The sequence below is a fragment of the Anser cygnoides genome, chromosome 6 (genome assembly GCF_040182565.1).
Source record: "Anser cygnoides isolate HZ-2024a breed goose chromosome 6, Taihu_goose_T2T_genome, whole genome shotgun sequence".
Lineage (NCBI taxonomy): Eukaryota > Metazoa > Chordata > Aves > Anseriformes > Anatidae > Anser > Anser cygnoides.
In genome coordinates, this window is record NC_089878.1 from 15,037,010 (window position 1) to 15,062,728 (window position 25,719).

Below are 25,719 nucleotides of genomic sequence, written 5' to 3' on the forward strand. Positions count from 1 at the left end.
TGGCGGGGGAGTCGCGATCGCACCGTGACACGACCCCGAAAAGCCTTGGTGCCTCCAAAACCTGCTCCAGCAAGCTGGAGCTTCGCGGCTTTTCGCGAGCTCGAGTCGTGGTTTTCCAGTTCTGGGAGGTAGTGGCCTTGACAGGCTTTATTTTGCCAAACGTACTGGTTGTTTTGTCCTTCAAAGCACGCTGTTTCACATGCTGGAGGCGTGACCGTAGGGTTTATACCTTTATCATTACAAAACAGCTTGCTTTCCGTGATGAGCCTTCTGTAGCTGGCTCTTAGCACAGAGCAAAAGTCTTGGTTTGACTTTTTGATTGACCTAATGCCAGATCCGCTCTCTTTCCATACAAATGAAAAAAGCTTTTGTTTTCCTCAGGAGTGGGATTACAAATGCGACCATAGCTCACGTTATCTTTTGTTTTCAGTTGTAGGTATTCAGTGTTTTATCTAATCTCCTGTGGGAAAGCAGCTATTGCACATTTCTCTCATATTATGCTGAAGAAGCAGGATTTTTTTAAGCAATCTGGGCAGATGCAAAGATTATCACCACTTATGTGTGAAGACAGGTGCAGATGCAGGCTTGGATTGTGCAATGGGGGGGGGGGGGAAGTTGACTTCACCATAATAAGAAATATTTAAACAGAGGTTGCTGTAAAAAAGGGCTGCTGTTGTGTGATTATGAAACCATAGCTTAGAAGTGTCCACCCACGCTGAACGAGTAATTGAACACAAAAAGTCACAAATGGAAGAACAGCAGGAGAAGGCTTTTCTTTAGGAGGGAAACTACTTTAACTGCTGTTGAATTATTTTGATATGTGAATGGATATAGAGATATTTTCATTGCCAACAAAGAAGCTAGCGCAGAATTTAAGTTGCCTGGTGATATTTTGTTACCTGGTTTAATATAGAACTTGGCAAAGCTCAAACTGATTAAAAAAGTGGGGGATACTACATTGAGGTACGTACAGCATAGTGTTTACGCCTCTTAAGGCTGACAGGATCCGTTAATCATTATTTACTCATTCTAGCTACATTTATTTTGTTGGGCATAACTGAATAAGATGATGGATTAGCTGAGGCATCTTGAAAGACATAAGACTGTGATACAAGGATATGTAGGGAGAATCAGTCACTTCAGTAACATGGAAATAATTTTTGATTTCAGTGATGGACAAGTGAAAGCCTAGTTTTAGACAGAATCCTGTGGGTAGGAGTGGAGATTTGTAAAAAGCAGTCATAAAATCTTGCAGATGCAGTATTTCTGTGGAGAAGATTTGCATATGTAAAAGCTCAGGCAGATGCCCAAATTACTTCTTGTCTGCAGAGTTGCCTTGTTTGAAGGTGTGTACTCCCGCTGTGGCAAAGACGCTTTGAAACATGTTATCTCAGGCTAAAATAGTTTACCTTTGTGACGGGTTTGCAGCAAGCTTTGTGAGTTAATGTGGATCACTAACCAACCCTTCATAACTTGTTGAAACAAAGTAAGCTCAGATACCTGTCGGAGGTTTCAGTGTAGCTCAAGTTCTGACAAAGAGAAGGTTGCAGAGTCCATCCCACAGTGCCGTGTATCTTGCCCTTGGAATGTTCCTGTATATTTTTTGCAAGGATAGACTGGAATATTCTATCTTTTGGACTATTGATCAAAGATACCTGACATCACAAGCCTAAATTCTGCCATTTCTTGCCTTCCAACTCTTTTTGTATTTATCAACTTGAGGTTGCAATCTGATTTAAGCTCAGGTAAGGTATTGAGAGAGATCCCTCTATTCTCCTCTTAACTATAGGAACAGCTAACCTCCTCCTCACATACGTGCATGAACATTAAAGCAGGGCTGAGAAACTTCCTTTTGCCTTTTAAAAATTACACTCTTTTGATCCAAGCATTCCACTTTTTTCCCTTTCCTGGTATCATCTATCAAGTTTCCATAAACTGTCCCATACAGCTTTCAATGCTTTGCTTTTTACTTTTGCTTTGATTTGATATGCTTTTCTGCACCTGTTAGCCAAATGCATGTCAAGGTTATACCTCTGAAAAAAACATTAAGAAAAAGTAACTTCCGACAATCAATAGATAAACAATAGATATTTTCCTAAAAATTAGAGTCTCAAATTTCTTCCAGCAGTATGCTTCAGCTAGTAAAGTGAGAATATAACAAATGAAAATCAAGGTTGATAAAACTATCAGGAAGGAAACTTGCCTAGATTTTTAGTTTGTTGTATATCTGCTTTCCATGCTGATTTTAATAGCCTAATTTATTCTTGAATTGTTGTTTTGGTAAAATTGTTCAGAGGATCTGAGCAAAAGGTTGAATGACTCAACAGCATTTGAGGGCTGGGCTCTGAGGAATGCAGAGAGTATTTCTGCCAAATGTCCACAATTGTGGATTGCTAGACCTAGCCTGGATTGTAAAAAGTATGGCAAATTTCAAGACAGTCCAAGAACATGTATAGGTTGTAGGGCACTTCAGTTCTGAGTAGGCTTGGGAAAGGAGGATCTCTTCAACTCTGTAGCAGAATGAGTGTTCGATAATACATGGCATTATACTGAAACATTTAATTACTAACAAATGCAAAATTCTCTTAAAGTAATTTTGGTATCTTTGAAGAATCTGCTGCTGGCTACTGTTCAATATCAGATACCAGACTAAACGGAGGAGTGATCTGATATCCTGTGGTATTTTATCTCTTTTGTAATCACTTCAGTTATGTAAAAAAGAATAATTCTTGTTAAGTGTAAAAATCAAAGGTTCCATAAATTTTAAACTAACAACTTTATCAGAGTTAATGATAAGAACTTCCCAAATATCTGGGGTATTAGATTAACTCCTCATTTCTTGCACTAAAACTGCTCTGAATAACGTATTTTTGTACGTATGTACTTTAGAAAATACAGAGATCTTGATTATAATAATGCTGAGCAACATTCTGTGGCATTCGTGCTCATTCCAGAGCCTATTATTGTTGCTGTTACAGCTGCTGTTGCTGCTTGTTTGCTGGCAAGTCATCCAGAAGGAACAGCTGATGAGACAACTCAAAATGTGTCACTAAACAGTGAGGCTATAGAATTTATTAGAATTCAGCATTTTCAGAAAATTTCTGCATAATGGTCTGCTAATGTTCTTTATTATTATTTTTTAATTTACTTTTCAAAACCATACCCTAACACTGCTCAATTGTTTTAAATGTTTCCAATAGCTTAGCTTAACATGTTTTTAGGACACTCTGTCCTAAAGCAGAATTCAGAAGAGAATTTCTGCTAAGAAATTAAAGCAGCAGTTGAGAGGTTTGTATGCATTTCTCTGGCACTGCATGGAATTCGTTCTTTACTGGACCCAAATAACCACATTACCTAGGAGAACACGGGGAAAATGTTGTCTAGGTGTCCAGGCAGCCCCCTTGTGGAACCAAATAAAATTCACTGGAGTTAAAGTAAAGGGGAAACTCTCACCTCTGGATCCTTTTCCCGTTTGTAACCTGAAAGAATGTTTGCTTTCAGAGAACGCATTGTTCATCATAAAATGCTAAATAGTTTAGTATTGCATCCACAGTTATTTCTGCTTTCTGCTAATAATTGTTCAGCCAGTTCATCCCTCTGAAATAACTGTGCCTTTGTTTTTAGAAATGTGACACAAAGAACAGGACTAGGTCAGGAAGTAGGTTGGGGGCCACCAGTGGTGACTGATCATGAATTACAGGATATTCTTTCACCTTCAGCTTGTGCATGGAAGTATTTTTAGCTTCAGAAATAATAGTCCCTTAATGCTAAGGGACTATGTTAATGGTCCCTAAATTTTAATTTCTTGATTCTATTTTCCTTTTGTTTTATATTTATTTTCAAAAATAACACAGAATAAATTTCCCTGATTGATATAGTCAGATCAGCCCTTGAGAACTGACAGCATTTTCAAGTATGGTTGTTCATTACCAAATTACCCTGAAATATAGAGTAATTTTGGAAAGGTACATGCTAGCAAATGCCGTGGAAAGTAGAAACGTGACTTCATTCCCCCACGCTGAAGGGAGCTATACAACTTGACAGCCTTCAGCTATGAAGAAAACAGAACAATACGTTCTAGTATTAACCACAGCCAGATAAGGGGAGTGAAACACACTTAGAACAGTTATTCTCATCTGCGTGGCAAAATGTTTTGATTGGCATGTTTGAAATCATCCTCTTTTCTAATATAGGTATGGCACAGACTTAATGCAGGTTTTATAGGAGGAGCTAATGTGAGTGTCTTGAGATATTTTAAATAAGAATGGTAGATGACTAATGATAGATGAGTTCTAGCTCACCTCACCTTTTATCACAGTAGGAACTCCAAGGCATTTTCACAAAAGTAAATATTAAATCCCATTTTACAGGCAGGGAATAATGTATTTCCAATAGAGGTAATTTTCTCAAAGCTTCTTGGAGTTTTATTAATTCTCTTTTTCAAGAATGTTCAATTTTCAGACTCCCAGAAGTTGACTACTTGCCTTGCCTCCTTTGAATATTCTGAATTAAATGTTTATATCCATCAGTTTTAATGGATCTGTTCCAGTTTTAAATAGATGCAGATGAATGTAAGATGACCCTGAGTGTAAAATACCTCTGCAGCTTCTTTGTCCATAGTGTAATTTATAGGAGTCAAGGAATTGTAAATAGTATATCCTATTATGTTGAGTCAGTGGATGTTCTGCAGCCAATTTAAGATGGGGTCAAAATACATTCCCAAGATAGTTAAATGAGCATTTTTTTCCCCCACATTGGCTGCTCTAAAATATATATATATTTTTTTTCTGTTCCCACAATAAACCACATAAAGTACTTTCTTACATCTGAGAGCAAGCAGACGCTCAGCCTTGCTTTACCTCAGGAATAATTTGAAGAAAGATTTCTTTATCCTCCTATTCAGGAAAAAAGCAGGAAGTTAAATGAGGTAGAATAGAGAAGTTCTGTTTTTCTCCAAGGACAAAACTTACTTTTAGTCTAGCGATGCTGATAAGCAAAAACAGCAGCCTTTGAAAGAAACCTCTTTCTCTTATGGTTGGAAAATACAGAGATGTTTTCATGGAAAATTTTGAACATGGGGAAAGAAAAAGACCTTTTGAACAAAAAGCTTTTTTGTAGGGTTTGTGTTTCTGCAGCATTTTGCATGCTATTACTGGAACTGTAGTATTTCTTTGGATCAGAGTTTAGTGTCTCTGTTTTCTGGTCCATCAATAAAAACAGAAGTCTCTTCCACATTGTTGGATGGTCTGTGTTTGTAATACTGAAGTAACTGGGGTTCAGTTTCTGGTTTGGACCCAAGCTATGCCTTTTGCCTATTTTCCCATCTCGTGGGATGTGTGGTGCACAGCAAAGAAATGTTCTTACAGCAAAGTATTCAGCCAGTAGCCTCTGAGCCATGTTGTACCAAACTCTGCTTTCTCGTGGCAAGGCAGTACTGGGTTCTTTTGTTCTTGAATGACAGACAGCAGAGCTATAGGCTTCTAAACGTTTTAAAAATTGTTCCTCTCTTCCTCAAATGATTTCAGTAGTATCTTCAGAAAATTTTCAGATATTTTTCATCTGTGCAGAAGATCTGCAATATGCCCCCAGTTATAGCTGAAATTAATAAGCTTGAAAAGACAAATAGCTACTTAAATAGCCTTTACAGAAAATGTGGCAATTCTAGTCTCAATATTCCTGTAAATTCTACTTTCAAGTTCATGCTAAGTGCTGAATTTGGTGCTCATAGTCTTCTTAAAAAATAATAATTGTGAATTAATAAGGAGTTAAGATTAATCTTTGTGCATCTTGATGCAGCTTAAGGAACTAGGATGGACAAATAAACGCTGGGTTTTCAGCTGCCTCATTGGTTGAATTGATTTCCTGTGCTTCCTTCCCTGAGCCCACTGTTAATTTATTAGAGATTATGCTAATTTTGCTTTCACTGAAGGCAGTAGAAGAGTTAATATGGAATTCATACACAGAACTGAGCCCTTAATTACCAAAGTGTTTTTCAGAGCTTCTAATAATTTGCTTTACCTGTATCACAAGCAGCATGCTTATTGGGATTTATCAGCTCCCTTCTCATTAGAGAGGCTGAGGGCTGGGTAGGCTGTAGAAGTAAAACTATGCTCTCTCCCTGGGGAGTGATCAGAGGAGAGGGCAAACGCAGAGCAGTAAGCAGAGCTCACATTGCTTCTCCCTTTCTCACATTCATTGCTATGGATAAATAACTTAAATACCCAAGGAGTCAAGGTCACCTGGCACCTTTCACAAAAGGCGTTTACATCCACTAAGCAGAAAAACAATCTGACAAATGTAGCTGACTATAAAAAGCAACTTTAAAAATACAAATGAATATGTGCTTAAACCACTGACCACAGCTTCTCAGAGCATCCATAGTTGATTGAGCTTGATTTGGACTTGATTTGCATCAGCTTTGCACTAGTGTTCAGGAACCATCTTCCATTTATATGCAAGGAGCTACTGTCCAGTTTAAAGCCTTTGCATCTCCATAAATCCTAAGGAATGTCAATGGTTAGACAGCATTGTAGAGGGTAACCAGCAGGCTCCATGATTCCATGTGTAGATGTTTCTTTTTGTTAAGATTTTGAGTAGTAATGCTGCAAAGCAGCGACCTTGCTTGATCACCCATGTGTGCTACATAGGCACCCAGCCTGTTAGCGTATTTTTTTCAGGGGGCTGTTTTTTATTTTGTACTGAACCTTAGCTTTGCTGTGTTTTTTTTTTTTTTTTTTTTTTTTGCAGGTGATGAGAACTCTTCAATTTTGCTGCTTACAGTTTGTTAGTGTTTCAGAGCAGTTTTGTCACAGCTAGCAGAGCAGCTAGGAGCAACAGTCTAACTGCAGACTAGTGAGGGACTGGTACTTGTTATCCTCTCCTCCCTATGAACCTGCTTGTTTTCTGCATTGTTATTCATCATGACAAACTTCAACAACTTAGCTGTGAACTGTTAAGGGATGATTGCAGAACATTAAATTTAATTTCCTTCTAGGTGAGAGTCATGTCTGTTGTGTGCATCACCAGGATATAATCCCATTAATAATACAATACCCATGCAATCCCAAATTGAGTTTTGGCTTTGGGTTTTTAATCAAAAGACCTGTTATATAAAAGATGGATAACTGAACCTTCAGAACTTGTATTTTAAATGGAAAATAAGACTTAAGTTCTTTGGAAGAATAGGTATAGGCAACTATACTGGTGACTCAGATCTTGAGTAGATGGAGGTAGCTAAAATTCTGGTGTGGCTGAGGTTCATCTCTGTGCTTTCGTTTTTTTCTAACCTAGCTTGGTTTGGTTTTGGGCAGTTTTTGAGACGTGTGACTCAATCCATAAAGAATATAAATCCAGGGTGCCTTAGATGCATAACAGTAAACTCTGGCTTCCTTTCTGAGCATTTGTCTCCTAAGATCTCTGAGTAACTCTGTAGTTCCTGTTAATTTATGTAAGGTGAAAAAGCGCAAGTTGATTCATTCCTACAGTAGTACTGAAGATTGTGAAATACATAGTGAAACAACTATAGTTTGCTTTGCCTTTTGTTTTGTTTCTGTAATCTCTGTAGTTCTCTCTGAAATTATTCCAAACAGCATTCCTTTGTATGGAAGGAGACAGAGCTTCGGCTAAAATGGAAAAATATTGTTGTCAAGTTGGCTACTTATAGTCATTGAGTAACAGCAGCTTACCTTTAGTGCTCAATGACATATCAGAACGTTCATGTTGATGCACTGTGGAAATTCCATTAATTTCAAGTATTATCTAAGTGGCAGATATAATCTCTTATTTTATTGTCATATGAATACAAAATCTGGATAGCTATGGTCTAAAAGTTACGTAGAAAACCATTCCTATTTATTTGTAGAAAGGGAGGAAAAAGTGCAAGTATAAAAGCAAACTACGAGAAACAGGCTATTTCTAATAGTATTTTTTTCAAGATATCATTCTTAATCATCAAATATATGTTTTTCATTGACTTCTTTGTAAATTACTGTCTAATATTAATGATTTCATAGAATGAAACACTTCGTTCTTTTTGTTTGCAGGAGTTGCATTGAGTGCTGCTTCTACAGGTGCTTCTCAAACTTGTATGTATATACATTTTATATATATACAGCCACATATAGTAATTCATTTCTATGCTTGTGTGTTTTTACCAGACCAAAGTAACAGCTAAATGAGGAATTTTGCCTTTTGCACAATTGTTGGATTTCTTTCACACATTATGCATGAAAATCTTCAGGTTTCTAACATCTGCATAGAAAAAGGATACAGACCTTCCTGTATGAGCCAAACCTCCCTTCACCAGGTAGTTTGGTTTAAATGTGTCGTTGGAGAATGTTGTCATAGTTTCTGACTATGGTACATAGTGCACAGTTAAGCCACAAGTAAATATTACAGCTTTACCAAAAGGATAGGCATGAATAGTCATTAGTTTTACAGGAAGGGAGGAAATTACTCTTTTCCTGATCCTGATTGTCAGGCAGTCAAACTCTGTCTTTCCAAAATGGATTTTAATCGATGAGGTGTTAATTGAAAAAGTAATGACAAAGGAACAGGGAAGAATTAAACAACTGCATACCTCAAAAGGTAAGTAGTTTCTTTCTTTATTCTCTTGTTCAGTTTAATTGAAAGTGTGAAAAACTAAATATATTTTGTTAGACTTAATTTAGAAATTCGTGGTTGATATGACTTAATTGAATTAATGCAAATTGGGTTTAGTCTGGAGTATTCTTCAGTATTCTTCAGATTATCTGCACATACTAATATGCAGCTTGATAAAACCCAGTGGTCCTACAGTGGGAAATAATTATCAGAACTATCAGACAGTTGTTTGTAATCCTGGTAAATTAAAGCTGGTTTTGTTAGTTGGTTTGTAGTTTGTGCTTTAGTTTAATACTGCTAAAGTTTTTTTTCTGAAGGCCATGTATTCTCTGCTTTTGGTTTGTTTTATAGGGTTTAACAATAAAGAATCAGAAGTATTTTTAAAACTCGTTTGCTTTTTAATAAACCTAGTTTATTCACTGCTGGGCAACCCAAAATCTGTTATTTGTATGAAAATATTCTTCCTTGTTCATTTTTTCACCAGGTATAAATTACTGTCTCTCTGCTCTGCAAGTCCTACATGCATTGTATGTTCATGAATGCATGTCCCACTTCAGAACAACACTGGCATATTGTCACACACCCCCAATGTATAGAGTTAAAACTCCCAAACCACATTAACATACCCTGTTGAAAAACACAAATGACATGGCAAAATAAAATACAATCAAGTATAAAAATGAGAAGACAAAAAAGCAAATAAGGTGCTTTTTTTTTTTCATTAACTTTCTTCCAAGCTTATAACATTCAAAAATATCTAAAAAGATCACACTAGTAAAAAGATCCATGGTTAATGAGTTGCATGCAAGTATATATTAAATTATGTAATTTTGGATTCATCATTCAAGTTTTTACTATGTCTCAGTATAGAAGGAAATAAAATTAAAGTTTTAGGGCCCAACCTTTCATTTTTCAGGGACTTAAAATTCCCACTGTGACTGATCAAAACTGTAGAAGAATAAAGTGATATATTTAGCTCTGAACAGAAAACAAGGAGAACAAAATCCTTTCAGATTAAGTGAAATTTTGTCTGTAAAATTCTGTTCTTTTTTTCCTCCTAGGTACATTGCATATGCTGATTATACTGTAGAAATTTGGTAATTTGCTCATCAGATCAGAAATCCCATTCAATTTAAAACAAAAAAAATCTAGGTAGAACACACTGGCAAAAAAATCTCTTTGAAATGTAGTGACCTGCTGTTTGGGGTGGGGTGGATGGGATACAAACTCTTTTACAAAGAAAACTTGTCTCCACAAAATTTCTTCTGGATCCTTAGCAGCTCTGATTTTATTTTTGCCACAGTGGTAGGAAGGGTGAAGGAAATTGCTATCTTCCCTTGCTTCAGAAGAATGAAGGAGTTGACCTATCATCCCAGTACCTTTATAGAGCAGTTCCACTGTGCTTTACTTTATGGAGAAGGAAACAGCCCCTTAGAGACGATTCCTCACCACCCAAAAACTGCTAGAATCCATTGCACTCTCCAGAGTGCTCCCTGCACTGAGAAGGTGAAGTGTAATTGGCATGTATGTAATTCTACTTTGCTTGCTGAGGTTTTTCTTTTAGTGCAGATCATATGTGGGCATTTCTACCCAGTAATTTTTGCTTTTGTCTTACTGAAATAGTGCTGAACGAGCCCTTAAATTAACTGCCTTACATTAACTGCATTTGGCAAAGTACCTAGAGACAGACTCATGTGCCATTACAGGCAAAATTCTCTGCACATCTGCAGTTAAATAGTGCCTACGTTTACCCTATCCCAATATTTACCAGAGAGAGAGAGAGAACTGCTATTAAACTGCTATTAGTTTTTATCAGCAAAGTTTCACCTATCTGTTACCTAGAAAAAAGAGGAAATCTTTAAACAGAGAGAAATAGACAAGTTAGGTGCCATACCATGAGGTCCTCAAGTCGTTCTCTGCTCTTTCTTCAAGCAATCCTGTAGTCTGTCTCCTGTGTTACATATTCACAGACATTATGTCCCCCTGTTGTCATTTCGTCCTGGTCCAGGGACACTTGTGTCCCACTATAGCATAATCTCCATCCTCCTTTCATTCATACTTTTTCCCTTCACATACAAGCTATCAGCATTTTAAGTTATATTGGCGGGACAGGAAGAGCTGGCATGGAGGAAAGACAAAACAGGGTAGTTTTGCTGGAAGGAGTGAATGGTATGATGAGTGTAGTACCATCAGAGTCAGGTGAAGCTATGATATGTCCATACTAGTCGAATAATATTCACATTTTACTTACTGAGAAACTAAGGTTCATGGGGATCATGAGGCCTGACCACAAACACTCAGTAGGCTCTTGACAGAACTGGGATTCAAGCCAAGTCTCCTAAAATGCAGTTCAAATGTCTGACCACAGAGTTGCACTGACTGATGGGCAAGGGGACTACGACTGGTAGTTTGAGAAGCTCACTTCTCTCTTACATCCAAAAGGAGATGAAGCTACTAATCATAAATACATAAATGAACGTATCTCACCATGCAGTTACAAAGCGATGCTTTTGGTGTAGCTTTTTAAGCATCTTTCTCCTCATTCAATTATTTTCTATAAACTGGAGTTGTCAGAAACAGAGAAATACTGTTCAGCTTCTCTGCATAACAAAAAGCAGCCTGCAACTGTAAGGTCCATTTCCATTCATCAGCCACCACATCTGTTGCTTGCTTGGACACTGGCCAAAATGATTCATTCACGTCTAACATTTATTTTGGTGAAATAGTGGGATTATACAGAAGGGCAATATTTCAAAACTGGGTTTAGGAAACCAAGGGAAGTTGGAAACAACTTCCTCACAGCTGAAAACAAACACGTCATTATATCATTCTGCAGCTTTATTAGAAGGAAGGCAGTAGCCAAGTGAAGCAGCTGGAATCACACTGAAGTCACTCTGAACTCTACAGATCACTTCATTCTTCCTTCTGCTACAGAGCACACATCTCTGAATTACAGTGCGCTTTCTTCTGAAGAATAAAGAAGGTAGGTTGATCTTTCTGTTAATGTTTTAAATCTTTCTCTCACTTTGTTCCGAATAATGTGTGACAAAACAACACTTGCAGGCAAATTCTGTAAGGTAGTGTAGCATATGCTGGCTAAAAGAACTTCTTAAAATGAAGAATGTGATTCTCATTTGTTTCAAAGGTTATTTTGAACAAACCCTGCAGCAAGAAACAATATGAAAGTATGTGTGAATTTAATTTTTAATAACTTTTGGATGTGTTTAAACAAAATTCAAGAAGCCTTTTATCCTGCTAGAGAATGCCAGCTGACCTTGGCTGAAATATCTTCCCCTCACCCTGTTGGTTTTAATTCGTTTGCTCTGCTTAGTGGTAGTATGTCTCCTACAGCTATCACAAATTGCAGTATTATTTAAAATAAGTACATTGGTTCTGATCTGAACAGCTTCTAGAACAGAAACTGGAAATCATTTCAATTTCAAGTAAAAAATTAATTATCAATCAACAAATCTTTAATTATGAACAGTCTAATAAAATCATTCTGAATAATTAGTCATGTAGAATTAAAAAAGGTTCCTATGATTGAGATGTAAGGTGTGTGTGTTTCCCGTAACCATCATGAAATAAGTAGAAGGTTGTGGATCTAGCTGTCACTGAGTCCATAGAACAGTGTTTTCTAGGAAACAGAGAGTTTTGAAACTTCATTTATCGCAGTGTAATGAGATAGGGCTAGATTCTGCCTCATATTCAGACTTAGTGATAACCATGTCATTGTCCCCTGTAGCCTTTATAAATGCAATCTTGCAAAATGAAGCAATATCCCAGAATTATGTTTGTAGATTTACAGAAGATGTATACATTCTCTAAGAATTAAAACTTGTTCCAGCTGAATAAAATTGTATTATTGAATAATTTTACATTTAGATTTAAAAGTTTGTGATCTGTTCTTAGATACTATTTTTTTATGAATAACTGCTATTCCAAACAGTAAGGAACTAGTTCTGCAGAAGATTACAATCTGATGATTGCTTTTGTTATCAGCTTGTTTATTCATTTTGTCTCAGGAATGTGCCAACAGTTCAGCTGTCTCTCTCACTGTGGTGGCTGGTTGTCAGGCTAATTTTCACTCATTATTTCTGATAATGGCTTGATTTGCGTTCTTTCAGTCCGAAACTACTAGTTTCATAACAGTGCAGGGCTCTGTTGTTGATGGCTTTGCAAAAGAGAACTGAGTGGGAGGAACAGTTCTCATGGCACTGTACCAGAAGAAACTGCTGAGGCTGGGGTGAGCAGTGACCAAGAGACATTTGCTTTTAGAAGGGAAGATACTATCATGCACAGAACAACTCTCCAAGACTCGCTGCTACTTTTACTATACGCTTGAAGTTCCTGAGACAAACAGAAAAATTGTGTCCTCACAGAATATGCTCTTTGTATCTTCAGTATGTTCCAGAGGTTGTGGGCTTGGAGGCAGGACCAAAAAGCTTTGTATGAGCCCATGGCTGCTCTCTTCCAGAGAGACCATTTTTGCTGGCTTGTTGCAGGTCTTTTACACCTGACCCACCATTTTATTGTACTACAATTCTTTAGAGGAAATGAGCAGGCCTGCTTCAGATATGATACTTTTTCATTAGCGGGCTTAAAGGCAAGCTAACGAAATGCGTCACTACAAGTCAGGTTTCATTTCAAGGGTATCTGCAAGGGCCAGCACTCCAGAAGTCTCTAGTCCTTCACAGAAACCTTAGTTCCCAAATAGTATGCAGCCTTCTCCTACCTCTGCTTACCAGCCAAGGTTCAGTGTCCTTCTGTCTGTTTTATCCATCTCTTTCCTACTCCTTCCCCAGATGTGATCACTCGATACATCAGCATGACTACTAGGTCTTTCCTCAAAGTTATTTGTCAAAACCATTATTCTTCCCTCAGCTCCCAGTATTTACCACTGTTGTTCTTTTTCTGGCATCTCTTTATAAAAATCCAGGTCATTTTAGAGATGACTTAAACACACACAGAGAAAAGTAGTCATTCCTTCTCTTCTGTGGGATTCTTCTCTGTTTGTTTCTTTGGTCAAAGTAGCATTTCATCAGTTATCAGTGCAAGAGAAGAAAAGACTAGTATATTAATTTTTATATTTGTCTAACCCTAAAGCTATTGAGAGTTGTCGTAGATGCAATTTTAACATATTCACTGCCATAGACCATCTAGTACCTAGCTTTACTTGTACAAGAATGGAAGCCAAACCAATTAGGTTTCCCATGGTGGGCCCCAAAGTTTCATCATCTGCTAACTTCTTTTGGCTTAATTTTTTTCTTTTTTTTTTCCTTTTTTTTTTTTGTTTGGTTGTTTTTTGTTCTTTTTTTTTTTCCCTTTTGGCAGGTCAGCCAGTCAAAGGTGCATAGATAACTTCTGGACACACTTACAGAGAAAGGAGGCATCACTGGGGGTTTCTTGAAGGTCTATACGTGGGGGAGAAAAACATGCACAATCTAATGGGAAGTGAATTAATATTTTTAATTTCACTTTTGGAATTCATGATTAAATCACAGAATGGTTATCTGGGAGACAGGGGGCAATGTATTCCTGTCTCCATTAACCTCATTTGTCTTCCCCCATATTCTTCTCTTTCTTTGTTTCTTTCTTTCCTTCCCTAATTTCTTTCTCCTGACTTCTCCTATCTTACTTTCTGACACTTCTCAGAGAATATATTTCAAGAGTGATAAGATGAAAGTATGAAGAACCAGCACCTTTTCTCCTTATCCACAAAAGGTAGTTGCCTCTTCATTGTTCTGGCCAGGCCATTCTGCCTCAAACTCAACGTCTGAATTTACTGTTTGGCTTTGGGCAAGATGCTTCTGTTCCTTTCTCTGTTATTCTTGTGGCTGTTTATTCTCATGTAATTATAAACAAGGCAGGAATTCTCTCTCATTATGTGCTTACTGTGCCTAGACCCAGTGAAGCTTTGATCTCAAAGGCTAGGGCCTTTGGGTATTTTCCTAACATGAAATACTTGCCTCTTTCAGCAAGTATGAGCCTGGCACAGCAAGTTTTGTTCACTTTTGAAGCCACCTAGGTGAGAGAGAAGAAGATGGTGAGTAGTAAGCCCTGAAGCATCAATGTAATACCATTTTCTGCATTCCCATTTCGTCTTTCTGGTGATCTTCTTTTAAACAGATCAGATCATTCTAGTGAGACGTTTCAGAAATATTAAGAACTATCACAGTATCACAGATTTCTAGGTTGGAAGAGACCTCAAGATCATCGAGTCCAACCTCCGACCTAACACTAAGTACTCCACTAAACCGTATCGCTAGTGGAGTACTATTGTCCATTTAAGAAAACTGAGTAGCATGTTGGTGTCCTAAATTCTTACCAGAGGGTGTTGTACCATATCTGGTGGCATCAAATTCAACATGACATAGAAGTGATTTGAAAAGGTAATATGGGAAGCCTGTAAAACCAGTATTTCCAAGCTCCTAAGTCATAGGCATCGTCTGTTCTTATCACTGCTAGGGAGTGTTCCCTGTGCCATATTTGGGACACAGATAAAAATCCAGTCCTCCTGAAATTGTTTTGATATGATTTTTCCAGTTTTGCAAGAATAGTGGCCATGCTTATTTTAGACTTGAGCTTGAAGTCAGTAAAAGAATTATCTTTGTATGAATATTAGAGGTACACTGGTACAGATATAGACAGCCCTTAATCTCCTGGACACAGTGATTCTAGTATATTAACTGTGAGGGCAAAATAAAGTATGTTATCTCATCACCTGTGTTACTAATTTTTCCTGGGACTAGCTCTTAATTCTTCTTGTTAAAAGGACTATAAGTATAGTAGATTGTAAGTTGTTCTTATGTTATTTGATAGAGGTTTTGTATCTTGCTGGAGAAGGTTATTTTTATTTTTCTGAAGAGACCTGTTGTCACCCTTCAGTAACTTCAGAATGGCTGTTGTCTAACGTACATTTAATTGGCCTTAATCAGTCTGCTGAGACAACAGTTCATAGTCTGAACTTTTCACTTTATTCTCATTTCCTATTTCCTGTTAGGAGGGAACTGTGATTAACACATTTGTTTGCTGAAGGAATGCAACCATTAAAAAAACATGCTCAGAATTGCATGATTATTTAATGATCATAGGAAAGCTCATCAAAATCTTCTTCTGTTCCAAACATATGCAACAGTTGCAAAGTAAAAGTTGCATATAACCTTTACATAAAAAACATAAAAAGTCATACTTGATTAGAAATGCAAGCATTTATTACCTTAGAAATCCAGTCACTGTGAAGCTGAGGCACCTCAAAAAAATTAAAGTGGGTGTCTCCGTTACTCTACATATGTAGTTATTGTGGTGGCTTATAGCTAAAGAAAATACTGATGGCATTTGGGGAGGAACAGGATACATACAAAACTTCTCTGGAACAATATCTCATTGGTGTGCACATGCCACATGCTGAGGGCACAGCCAATACAGTATCTGGGTAGCTCACGAGCCCACAGTCCCTGCTGGGCTTGGTCATCTGGGATGTGCTTAGTGGCTCTGAGTTATATCGTGGATTTGCAGAGTCAAATTAATGCATATGAGAGACAAATGGCAGAGATCCAGGTTCCTTTCCAGAGAAGAAAACAAGAAAGCCAACCAGAATCTGCAAGGGCTGCCCAGGTAGGTGCTGGCTCCCACCAGCACAGGGCAGGGCCTTCCTTCAGGAGGATGAAGGTTTCCCAGAGGTGAAGCTGTGGTTTCTCTACTTCATCATGAGTGAGGGAACAGTGTTATGTTTAAGAAAGGAGGATTGGACTGTGGTTCAGGAACTAGGCAGGGATTCTAGGTTTAGCACCTGGTTTGATCAGATACTTCCTGTAGGTCATTCTCAACCTCATTTGTCTGTAAACCAGACCAATGATACTTCCATGTGAGTACAGTTTCACTACAGCCTGCGAATGCTTAGGTGTTATGACTGGTTATGTAAATACGTAGTCAGTGCTGACATATAGGATATAAGACCATATTTTAAATCTCAAGGGGCACTGTTTCTGTAAACTTCTGTTTTTACTTTGTAATTTGTTATGTTCACGTCATGGACTTGCAAAGATTTCAGCAAACCTTTACGCTCAAAAGGTTACTAAGAGAGATATTTGTACTTTTAGCTGTATTAACAGAAAAAAAATGAGAGCAGGAGACAGTGCCAACTACATGGTTACCAGGTTCCCCCCCCCTCCAGTGCATATCCCAAGGACATCAGAGTTTCTATGTTTTCTTTGGGGATGGAAAATCTTGGTGCTTGGGATCTGCATGAAATAAATCACTTTTTACCAAATGCAGTTGCTCATTCTAGGCATTTATGAGTTACCTGATTGTGGAAATTGTAAGCTGCTCAATTGCAGCAGTTGTCTGGGTGATTTTTTATATTCAGGCCAGACCTACAGTAGATATTTTTCCTATTACAGCAGCATGATTTAGATATGAAGATGGGTTTTCCATTTGTTGTTTAACATTTCTGTGGCAGCAAAAATCCTGGTCTGAAATCATTGCTTTACCGGTATTAACTGTGTCTGCTCTATGAGAGTTTGTTAATCCTGCTCTAACACTCACTTTGTCTGTGTAAAATGTTATGAGGCTATTATCTGGTCTGGTGACTTCAATACCACAGATGAAGTGGTGTGTTTTGACTAATAAGGTCATGTTTAGCCTTGCTCAAAGACAGTTTCTTTTGGCATACACTTTAGGAGATATCTGGCTAGTACATTGCATATGCATTTCTAGCACTGCTTCACTGAGAGACATAACAGTGAGTGATGGTTATTTGCATTCTTGTCTTGTCTGCTAGAACAAATACATCTACATTGTGTCTTGAAAAGGTTTCAAATCACATATCATATCTATCATAATCCATTGTAGTTGTTGAATTCAGAACAGCTTACAAAGTCATTTTGTTACCATATGCGTACTGACCATTAGAACAATTGAGCATTTCTGTGGAAGTGAAACATGCACACAAGCCTTGATTCTGCCTTTTTTTTTTTTTTTTGTAAACTAGATTAAAATGCCAGTTTCCTAGTAGTTTTGTCTGCAGGGTTAGCTTTAGGCTTAATTGTAGCATAGCTATGATTTAATTTAGTAGTATGGGTGTACCAGGTGCTTCTTGCTGTAAGAATGGGGGCAAACAGTCATCTTGGTTTTGTGCCTTTGAGAGAGAAATACATACATAGGACCCTGACAGTTTGTAATCTCATCAGTATTCCCTGTGAGTTTTAGGATCTTACGTGTTTGTAGAATACTTTCCAGAAATACATATATACTTCTAACAAGCTTGCTCAACCATCTGTGTTTTGAACTTCACGGATAAACATGAAATTCACCCAGTAGTTTATGTTTCTGAAGCTACATACATTCAAAATTTAGCGCCTCAAAAGTCCCACAGTTTTTCTTCTGAGGGCTCTCAAATGAATTTGATACCCAGATGAACTTTCTGAGACACAGCATGACGAGCAGGCTTTGGGTGACCTTTTGAAAAGCTAGTTGTTCTCCAACATCTGACTTGTGCAAATGGCAAATGTTGAAGTGAGTCAATCAAATAAGCTTTCCTTTAGCCATAGATCATACATTTGGAATGTGATATGCTCAGAATTATTCATGAAGATGTTAAAAGGCAGGATTGTACATTATATACCCTCTCTGAAACTGTTGAGACAGCCAACTCCATGTTCCATAATTTTCCTATTAATTAGGGTCCACCTGTGAAATCAGTTTAGCTGCCCAAAGGCTCCAAGCACTGTTCATCACACTGAACAAATAGATTTAGAGACTGCCACTCAAACATTTGTGTTAACTTTTAACTAACACAGACAACAAATAAGTTCTTCCCTTGGACCGCTCTGTAAATGTCTAAAATTATAAGGGCCAAATGTGAGGTAGGGGCTGCATGGGCTGCAGCCCAAACATGTGCCATAACCCTAACTTGCATGGTGCCCAGAGAACTTTGAACCCCCAGGAAGACTTTACATTGAGTGAGGTGAAAGGAAATTGCAACTGTTTTGTTTGTCTTCTCCTATTTTAGACTGAAAACCCATTCTAATTTCATTCCAAAGCCATTCCACTGACCTCAAGGCTGAGGCACGGAGAGGTCAAAAGACTTCCCCTGGTCTAACAGGATGCATGTGGCATAGCCAGGAATAGAGTCCATAGATAGCCCTGGTCCCGTGTCATAACTGCAAGGCCATTCTTACTGAGACAAAAGCTGTTCTGTTATAAGCAGTTTCAGTCATTTGTCTGAGTTGTCTTTATGGCTCAACTTTCTAAAATACTATATTTGTTGCAGAGAAAAACTCCAGGTACTTGCAATTAAAAAGCTGTGAATCTGTCAATTGAGATCTGATTCTGCATTCCCACACTGAAATGCGGAGAAAGGCGTTGTACGTGGTAAAATCTCTTCCCAGCAGTACGGTGACCTTATATTTTAGATATATTTATTAGTAATATGTGTTTCTTTAGGCTGTTCTGTCCTAGGATCTGAAAAGCACTAGCACTGAGCGCCAGCCTGTGATATTCATAGAATGGGTTGGGTTGGAAGGGACCTTAAAGATCACCCAGTTCCACTCCCCCTGCCATGGGCAGGGACGCCACCAGGGCCTCATCCAACCTGGCCTTGAACACTTCCAGGGGTGGGGTAGGGATATTACATATTCTTATGAAGTCATTTAGTAATTAATTTCAATTTTGCTGAAGAGGACAGGAAATGAAACCTCCTGGTCAAACATTCTGAAACCTATTTACTTAAAATTAAACAACTGTATTCATAATTAAGCAACTGAGTCAAGGCAACTGAGGCTCAGTTTTCAGAGCTGCTTGTGACCTCAGCAAACAGGAAAAGGCTCCAGTCAAAGGACAACTGCTAAGCATACATTTTACACAGACTGTGTATTTAAAAAGAAGACAGGATGAAGTCTAAACTTGGTTATATTCATACAAATGCAGTACAACACTGTTCTGTAACCTGTAGCTGCCCCCAAATCCTACTGCCAGGCCTCTGACCACACTTTCCTGTTTATTGAAAAATATTTTCCTACCTTGGCCCCTTTTTACAACCCTGGACCATCAGGGACTGAGACAGTGAACTGCATCATCTCCCTTACACTTTCTAGCAGTAGGCCTGAAAGCCAAATGGGAACCATTTTCAAAAAGTCTGTTTTCTCTGCTGGACCTCCGTTTGCAGACAGGTTCATCAAAGTGTCTTCCCAGCCTGGAAATTAGGCCATTTGTCAAAGAACATGCAGAAAATAAGAAACAAAATAAGGAATATAATTAAATTTCTTCACTTTCAAGATCTGGACTTGAATTGCAAGACAATTGTGCTTCTAAATGTTTATTAATAAATAAGCTCGTATTTGGGACTATGTGTAATACAAAGAAATGGCCCCGTTAAATGATGGCTAACAGCCCAGAAGAAAAGAAATCCGTGTCCTTGCTGCAGTAAACCAACATAGCTCCACTGAATATCCCCTATGGCATATCTTTTTCAGACCAGCACCTAATGTGATGAATCTTGTTGTAGGAGTACTTTGTGTATGTGTTAAATGTAGAAGTTTCTGGACTTTGCAAGTGTAATTGGCAATTTTTGCCAAGCCTTAGCCATAGAGCCTAGTCTCAGTATCTGTACCTCGGGAGCAATGTTGTCCAATGTTTTCTTTCTCCTGCTATACATCATTTTTGGAAATTCTAAATATTAAAGGAACGTTGTTGGGTGGTAGGCAAACAATTGTTATTGTCATTACTGTTAGCACTTAGGAGGGAAATAAAAGTTTTGGGGTTACACATGTGGAGGAAATGCTTGAATCCTGGTATTGTTGCATTGTGCTAGCTACTGAGAAACTTAGAAGCAAACCTGACTAGTGACTAGGATACGGGATGCTAATCAGCAAGAGACTGAAAAATTGCATTGATTTATTTAGTTGAATAAATTCAGTTTGAAGGCATAATTCTGTATGCAGGCAAAGACCCTTAAAATTGGATTATTAATCTCAGTGTTCTCTGAAGCTATCCAAATACAGTGTTGTTCCAGATGTTAATGGTACTGCTTCTTGTTTATACTATTTCTCAGAAGTTATGCTGTTTGAAAAAAATTACTCAGGAGGGTGGTACCAGTATTTGATGCAGAATCTATCCCCATCGGGCAAGTAATTACATAAATGCAGGCCAGTAAACTTCATTTTATCAGGACAGCAAACCAAATAACATTCCTCAAACCTGATGTAAATTGCAAAGGGCAAATGTTATCATAGTCTCTTGATAAAACAGACTGCATTGACTTTTATTACATTTTTTTAAAGAGATATAAAATTACACAATTTTTGTATTTATTTTTAACCTTGTTCCTTTCATTTACAAATAAGAAATTTAATCCTACCAATGTGTGTGCACATATGTAGCTTATGTGAGTAATCCTTTCAAAGTAAGCAAACTACTTTTTTGGAGGAAAGTTATATACATGAATACAAACTTGCAGATGTGCTTCTGCAGGCAGCACACTCCCAACATCCTGCTCCTGTTGTCCTTTAGCATACTAGAATTAATGGAATTACAGGAATGCAGAGCTGGGTTCCAAAAGTGCAGGCTGAATCTCCATTTCAGAACTGAGCTAGTGCTGAGAAATGTACCACTGAGCTTATCCATCGTACGGCCAATAGGTTGGTCATATTCTGCTCTCAGCGCAGCTGAGTCCAGTCAAACAACATAGCTTTAAATGAAAACAGAATTTAGCAGAATATTTCTTTTGAGTACGGCAGATACTTCTGTCAGACTGTGGTCATCTGTGCTATTCTTTATGCTGTAGAATGAATACAGAACTTCTAAGTGCTTTTTCCTGTTCAACCATTGTTTGATGTTTTCCTGTCTTTTTTTTTTCTCTTCTTGATTTTACTGGTGGTTTGTATTTTCCTTTTTACCACTCTTTGCCCTCCTACACTCTTCTGCTTTGATTTTAGAGGAAAATTCCTATTTGAAAAATTGTGTTGTACTTGTAAGTTCCAGAAGCTTTGCAACAGAAGAAAACAGACTGTCTGTCTTTGTCTTAAATAAATCAATAAAATACACAAACTAAACACCACAACACATTTCCAGCTATAGCTCTTACAGGGTGTGTTATTCTCCTAAGAAACTTTTCTTTTCATCATAATGGAAGAGTACCACAGTTGTATGCATTGCCCTTAAATGCATTCCTTATGTTTCCTTCTCTACATCCTTTGCTATATTATAACTGGGCTGTGTCCTAAATAAGTCATCCTGAAGTCAGCAACACTGCTAGGTGACAAGAACAGCACCCAGCCTTAGGGAATCTAATACCTTGAGTGGGTCTGAGAATCGTCGCTCCTTAATACAAAGACGGATACATGACAGACAGGAATAAACCTATGAACTTTCAGTTGCTGGAGAAAACGGTGTCTATATTTTGTTAACTATTATTTTAGCTGTGTGGGGATGGACATCAATTTAAAAAAAAAACATTTTCTTTCTGGCATTTTTTCACCTCTATAGATTCCTGGTGCTTCTCTGATTTCTGGCAAAGATACTGTCCATAAAACTTGTTTCAAACAGGATCAGAGAAGTAAAATACCAAACCCAACTAGAAAAGTATACAAATCACACTTGCAGTGAAACTTTGCAGCTAGTCTCACAGAACTCTGCCAGTGATATTGTGGTCAGCACCCTCTTAAGAAATGAAGTCTTCAGGAACTGTTTTCCTTGCATTCAAGTGATACTTGTCTTGATTTGAGTATTTTTTTGAAATGTCTGCAGCCAGAATATTCCACAAGCTTTGTACTAGCAGTTGACAGCTAAGGAGTGATAGGTATGTGAAACTGAACTCAAAGGAATTGCAGGTTATTATTTACAATGCAATAGGACAGTTCTCCTTTGATTGTTCTATTTCTTTTCTTTTCCAGAAAGCAGCTGTGCAACATGACATTTGAAGATTTTGAGAACTACTCTTATTTCTATGACCTGCCTGAAGAAGAAGAATCACCCCAGTCCACCCTCAGCATTGCCCATATGATTTCCCTTTCCTTTTACAGTGTGGCATTTCTTTTGGGAGTCCCAGGTAATGCCATTGTCATCTGGTTTATGGGCTTCAAGTGGGATAAATCGGTCTCTACACTCTGGTTCCTCAATCTGGCCATTGCAGATTTCATTTTTGTTCTCTTTTTGCCCCTTTATATCACGTACGTAGCAATGGGCTTCCACTGGCCTTTTGGGAAGTGGCTGTGTAAAATGAACTCATTCATTGCACTACTTAATATGTTTGCCAGTGTTTTCTTCCTGACGTTCATCAGCCTTGATCGCTACATCCGCCTAGTCCACCCAGTTTTTTCCTACAAGTACCGGACTATAAGGAACACGCTCATTCTCAGTGGGATCATTTGGATATCAGCTGCAGTTATTGGTGGCCCTGCCTTATACTTTAGGGACACAGCTACAGTTCTCAACAACGTCACCATTTGCTACAACAACTTCCACGTGCATGATAGAGAACTCGTTATGCTGAGACATCACATTCTAATTTGGGTGAGGCTTGCATTTGGTTACCTCTTTCCTCTAGTGACCATGGTCATTTGCTACTCATTGCTGATCGTTAAAGTGAAGAAGAGAACTGTATTGACTTCGAGCAGGCTTTTCTGGACCATTATTGCTGTAGTTGTAGCTTTCTTTCTTTGCTGGACACCATATCACATATTCAGCATTGTGGAGCTTTCTGCTCACCATGATGAAAACTTGCATGACTTATTGCAGGATGGCATTCCCCTCTCCACTGGCCTTGCTTTCATCAATAGTTGCCTCAATCCAATCCTCTACGTTCTCATCAGCAAGAAGTTCCAGGCCCAGGTCAAGACAACAGTCTCTGAGGTGCTGAAATTGGCACTGTGGGAGGTGAGCCGCTCAGGAACTGTCAGCGAGCAGCTGTGGAGCTCAGACAACACCCATGCACCTGTGCACTATTGCGAAACTGCTCAGTGACAGCTTGTCACCATCTGTCTCTAAAATAGCTGACAGATTTGGAGGTGTAGTTGACTTCACATCTGCCAGTCAGATGTGCATCTTTGCAAATACAGTTTTATATAAACAGCTGGCTTAACTGTGCTTGCTGCTTTCCTTTAAATGTTTTTAAAGGACACATCATTTGGGTGTGGTGTGGTTGCAATGTGGACACCCTGAACTGAAAGTTGTCAGCGTAAGTGGAATTGCTTTAACTGGGTTTTTGATGAGGAATATTGTTGTAATCCTGTTGTTTTGGGGTTCTGTAGCTTATTGATATTAAAATAACACACAAAAATATTCCCCTCATCCTCACTGATAACACTTTTGATCTAGGCATCCTCCTCCAAGAGGTCATGCCATACATCAGTGGCTTGTGAGTGTCCCGATTATCTAGTATTGTTTAAAGTACGAATCACCTGGCTACATGCCAGCCCAGCGAAGTTGCCAATAGTTCCACTCTGCAATCAGAGAAGTGTCCCAGGACAGAGAAGACTAACTTGCTGCCTTCTCTTGTCAAGAGAAACATGGAAATAAAATGTGTTGTCCCATTGTTCTTTGTCTTATACTCAAAGTTATACAAGGAGGCTGTGGTTTCTGGTCCCTTAGTCTTGTGCTCTTAATACCGGTTGGGTACAAAATACTGAGTAACTGTTTCATATAGGATTTTGGCTCACTTGAAATGTGCAGTTAGTAGAAATGGTTCCCAAAGAATTTGGGATGTCCCTATCATATGTTCTTTTTCTATGTTTAAGCTTTCACATTTAGAGAGGTTTACAATTATCAGTTGCTCTCTACTGGTCTTGCAAACAGAGTTTAAGAAGTTGTATAACATTTTGTCTTAATGCTAATCTTCTAAAAAAAAAAAATCAGTGAATTGAATTCAGTGTCGTTAAGTGAATTTAACAATATTATTTGACAAGTCTGTAATCTGTCCACTCCCATAAGAAAGAGGCAGCAGTCCCAGTTGTATTATATCCTGTTCTAACCTGTTGCCTGCTGTAGAATCACACATGCACCAATGCAAATATACATGCTGAGTGAACCAATTTCTGAGGCAATACCACTTAACTAAGAAGCTGTACATAGGATAAAACTCTGCTAAAAGTAAAAGCATAAAGCTTTAGGTAAATGCAAACTAGTTTTTCCTTGTTCCTGACCTAAGTATCTAGAGTAAAACTGCCTTTCAGATCATCTACATGCCAACACACATAAGTAGCATTCATACTTTAAACGAGGTCTTATATGTGAATATATTTTATACAATAGCATATATATGTGCATGGATGAGCACATCCAGAATTGGTAGCTGTACAAACAGAAACTGTCTGATTGTGGTCTGTAACTGTTTCTTTGGGCTCTGGTCTGAATTTGGGAGAATGAGGCAGGATCAGTGGAATTTCAATGTGTTTAACTTTGGGCTGGAAAGTTGGTAAGCAGCATTCTTCCCTGTGAGTCATTCGCTGCCTAGTACATAGTGACTCATCATAATGTTTTGGTACCATGCAGCTGAATGTGCCTACATCAACTGTTTGCAGTTTTTCTTCACATATTCCCTGACATCTTTCTAAGAGTGATGTGTTAGCACTCCTTTCCTGACTGTACTCCAAGTGGAGTAATAAAATAGTTGTTTCCAAAGAGCGTGTTCATTACTTTTCTCAGCAGCGATTTGCAGTGACTGTCCACTCTTAGAACCACACCTTCCCAACAGTTTTAGATGAAAGCAAACCCTGACCTTTTCTACTGAAGGAATTAAGGTTTATTTCAATTTTCTTCTTGCATGTCAGCCACATGAGCACAGATACCAAGATATACAGAGAAAAGCTTGGTTTTCAAATGGGAGAACAGTCAGAAAATGTTTCACAGTGCTTTGCTAGGACCAGCTCCTTAGATAAAAACTACAGTGACAAGATTAACCACCACCTTGAGCAAAAGCCTCCCCTAGAGTAGACAGATACAGAGCAGAATTGAATAAAGCCAAGGTCACCCCCATCTGTAGGAAATAAATGGATTAACATATTTGCAGTGTAAATACTACCTCATTCACACCAAGATCATGTTACAGAATTATCTCCAAAATAATTTCTGCAAGAGTAGTGGAAGATACCTAAACAAAACAGATAGCATTCTAGATTTCTG

The 25,719-nt window shown here is 38.1% G+C and overlaps 1 protein-coding gene across 5 annotated transcripts; it reads left to right on the top strand.

The window, feature by feature from the left end:
* On the top strand, positions 1-25,218 carry CMKLR2 (chemerin chemokine-like receptor 2). Of its 5 annotated transcripts, none has more exons than XM_013171695.3 (4): positions 1-128; positions 8,043-8,084; positions 11,438-11,584; positions 22,494-25,218. In XM_013171695.3, the coding sequence occupies exon 4, from the start codon at positions 22,510-22,512 to the stop codon at positions 23,560-23,562; it is 1,053 nt and encodes a 350-aa protein (XP_013027149.1). In that variant the 5' UTR covers positions 1-128; positions 8,043-8,084; positions 11,438-11,584; positions 22,494-22,509; the 3' UTR covers positions 23,563-25,218. The 5 variants fall into 5 exon arrangements, with proteins under 5 accessions (XP_013027149.1, XP_047903169.1, XP_013027154.1 ...); XM_048047212.2 differs by lacking the exon at positions 1-128 and adding an exon at positions 1,526-1,745; XM_013171700.3 differs by lacking the exons at positions 1-128; positions 8,043-8,084 and adding an exon at positions 8,443-8,586.
* Positions 25,219-25,719: the final 501 nt, after the last annotated feature.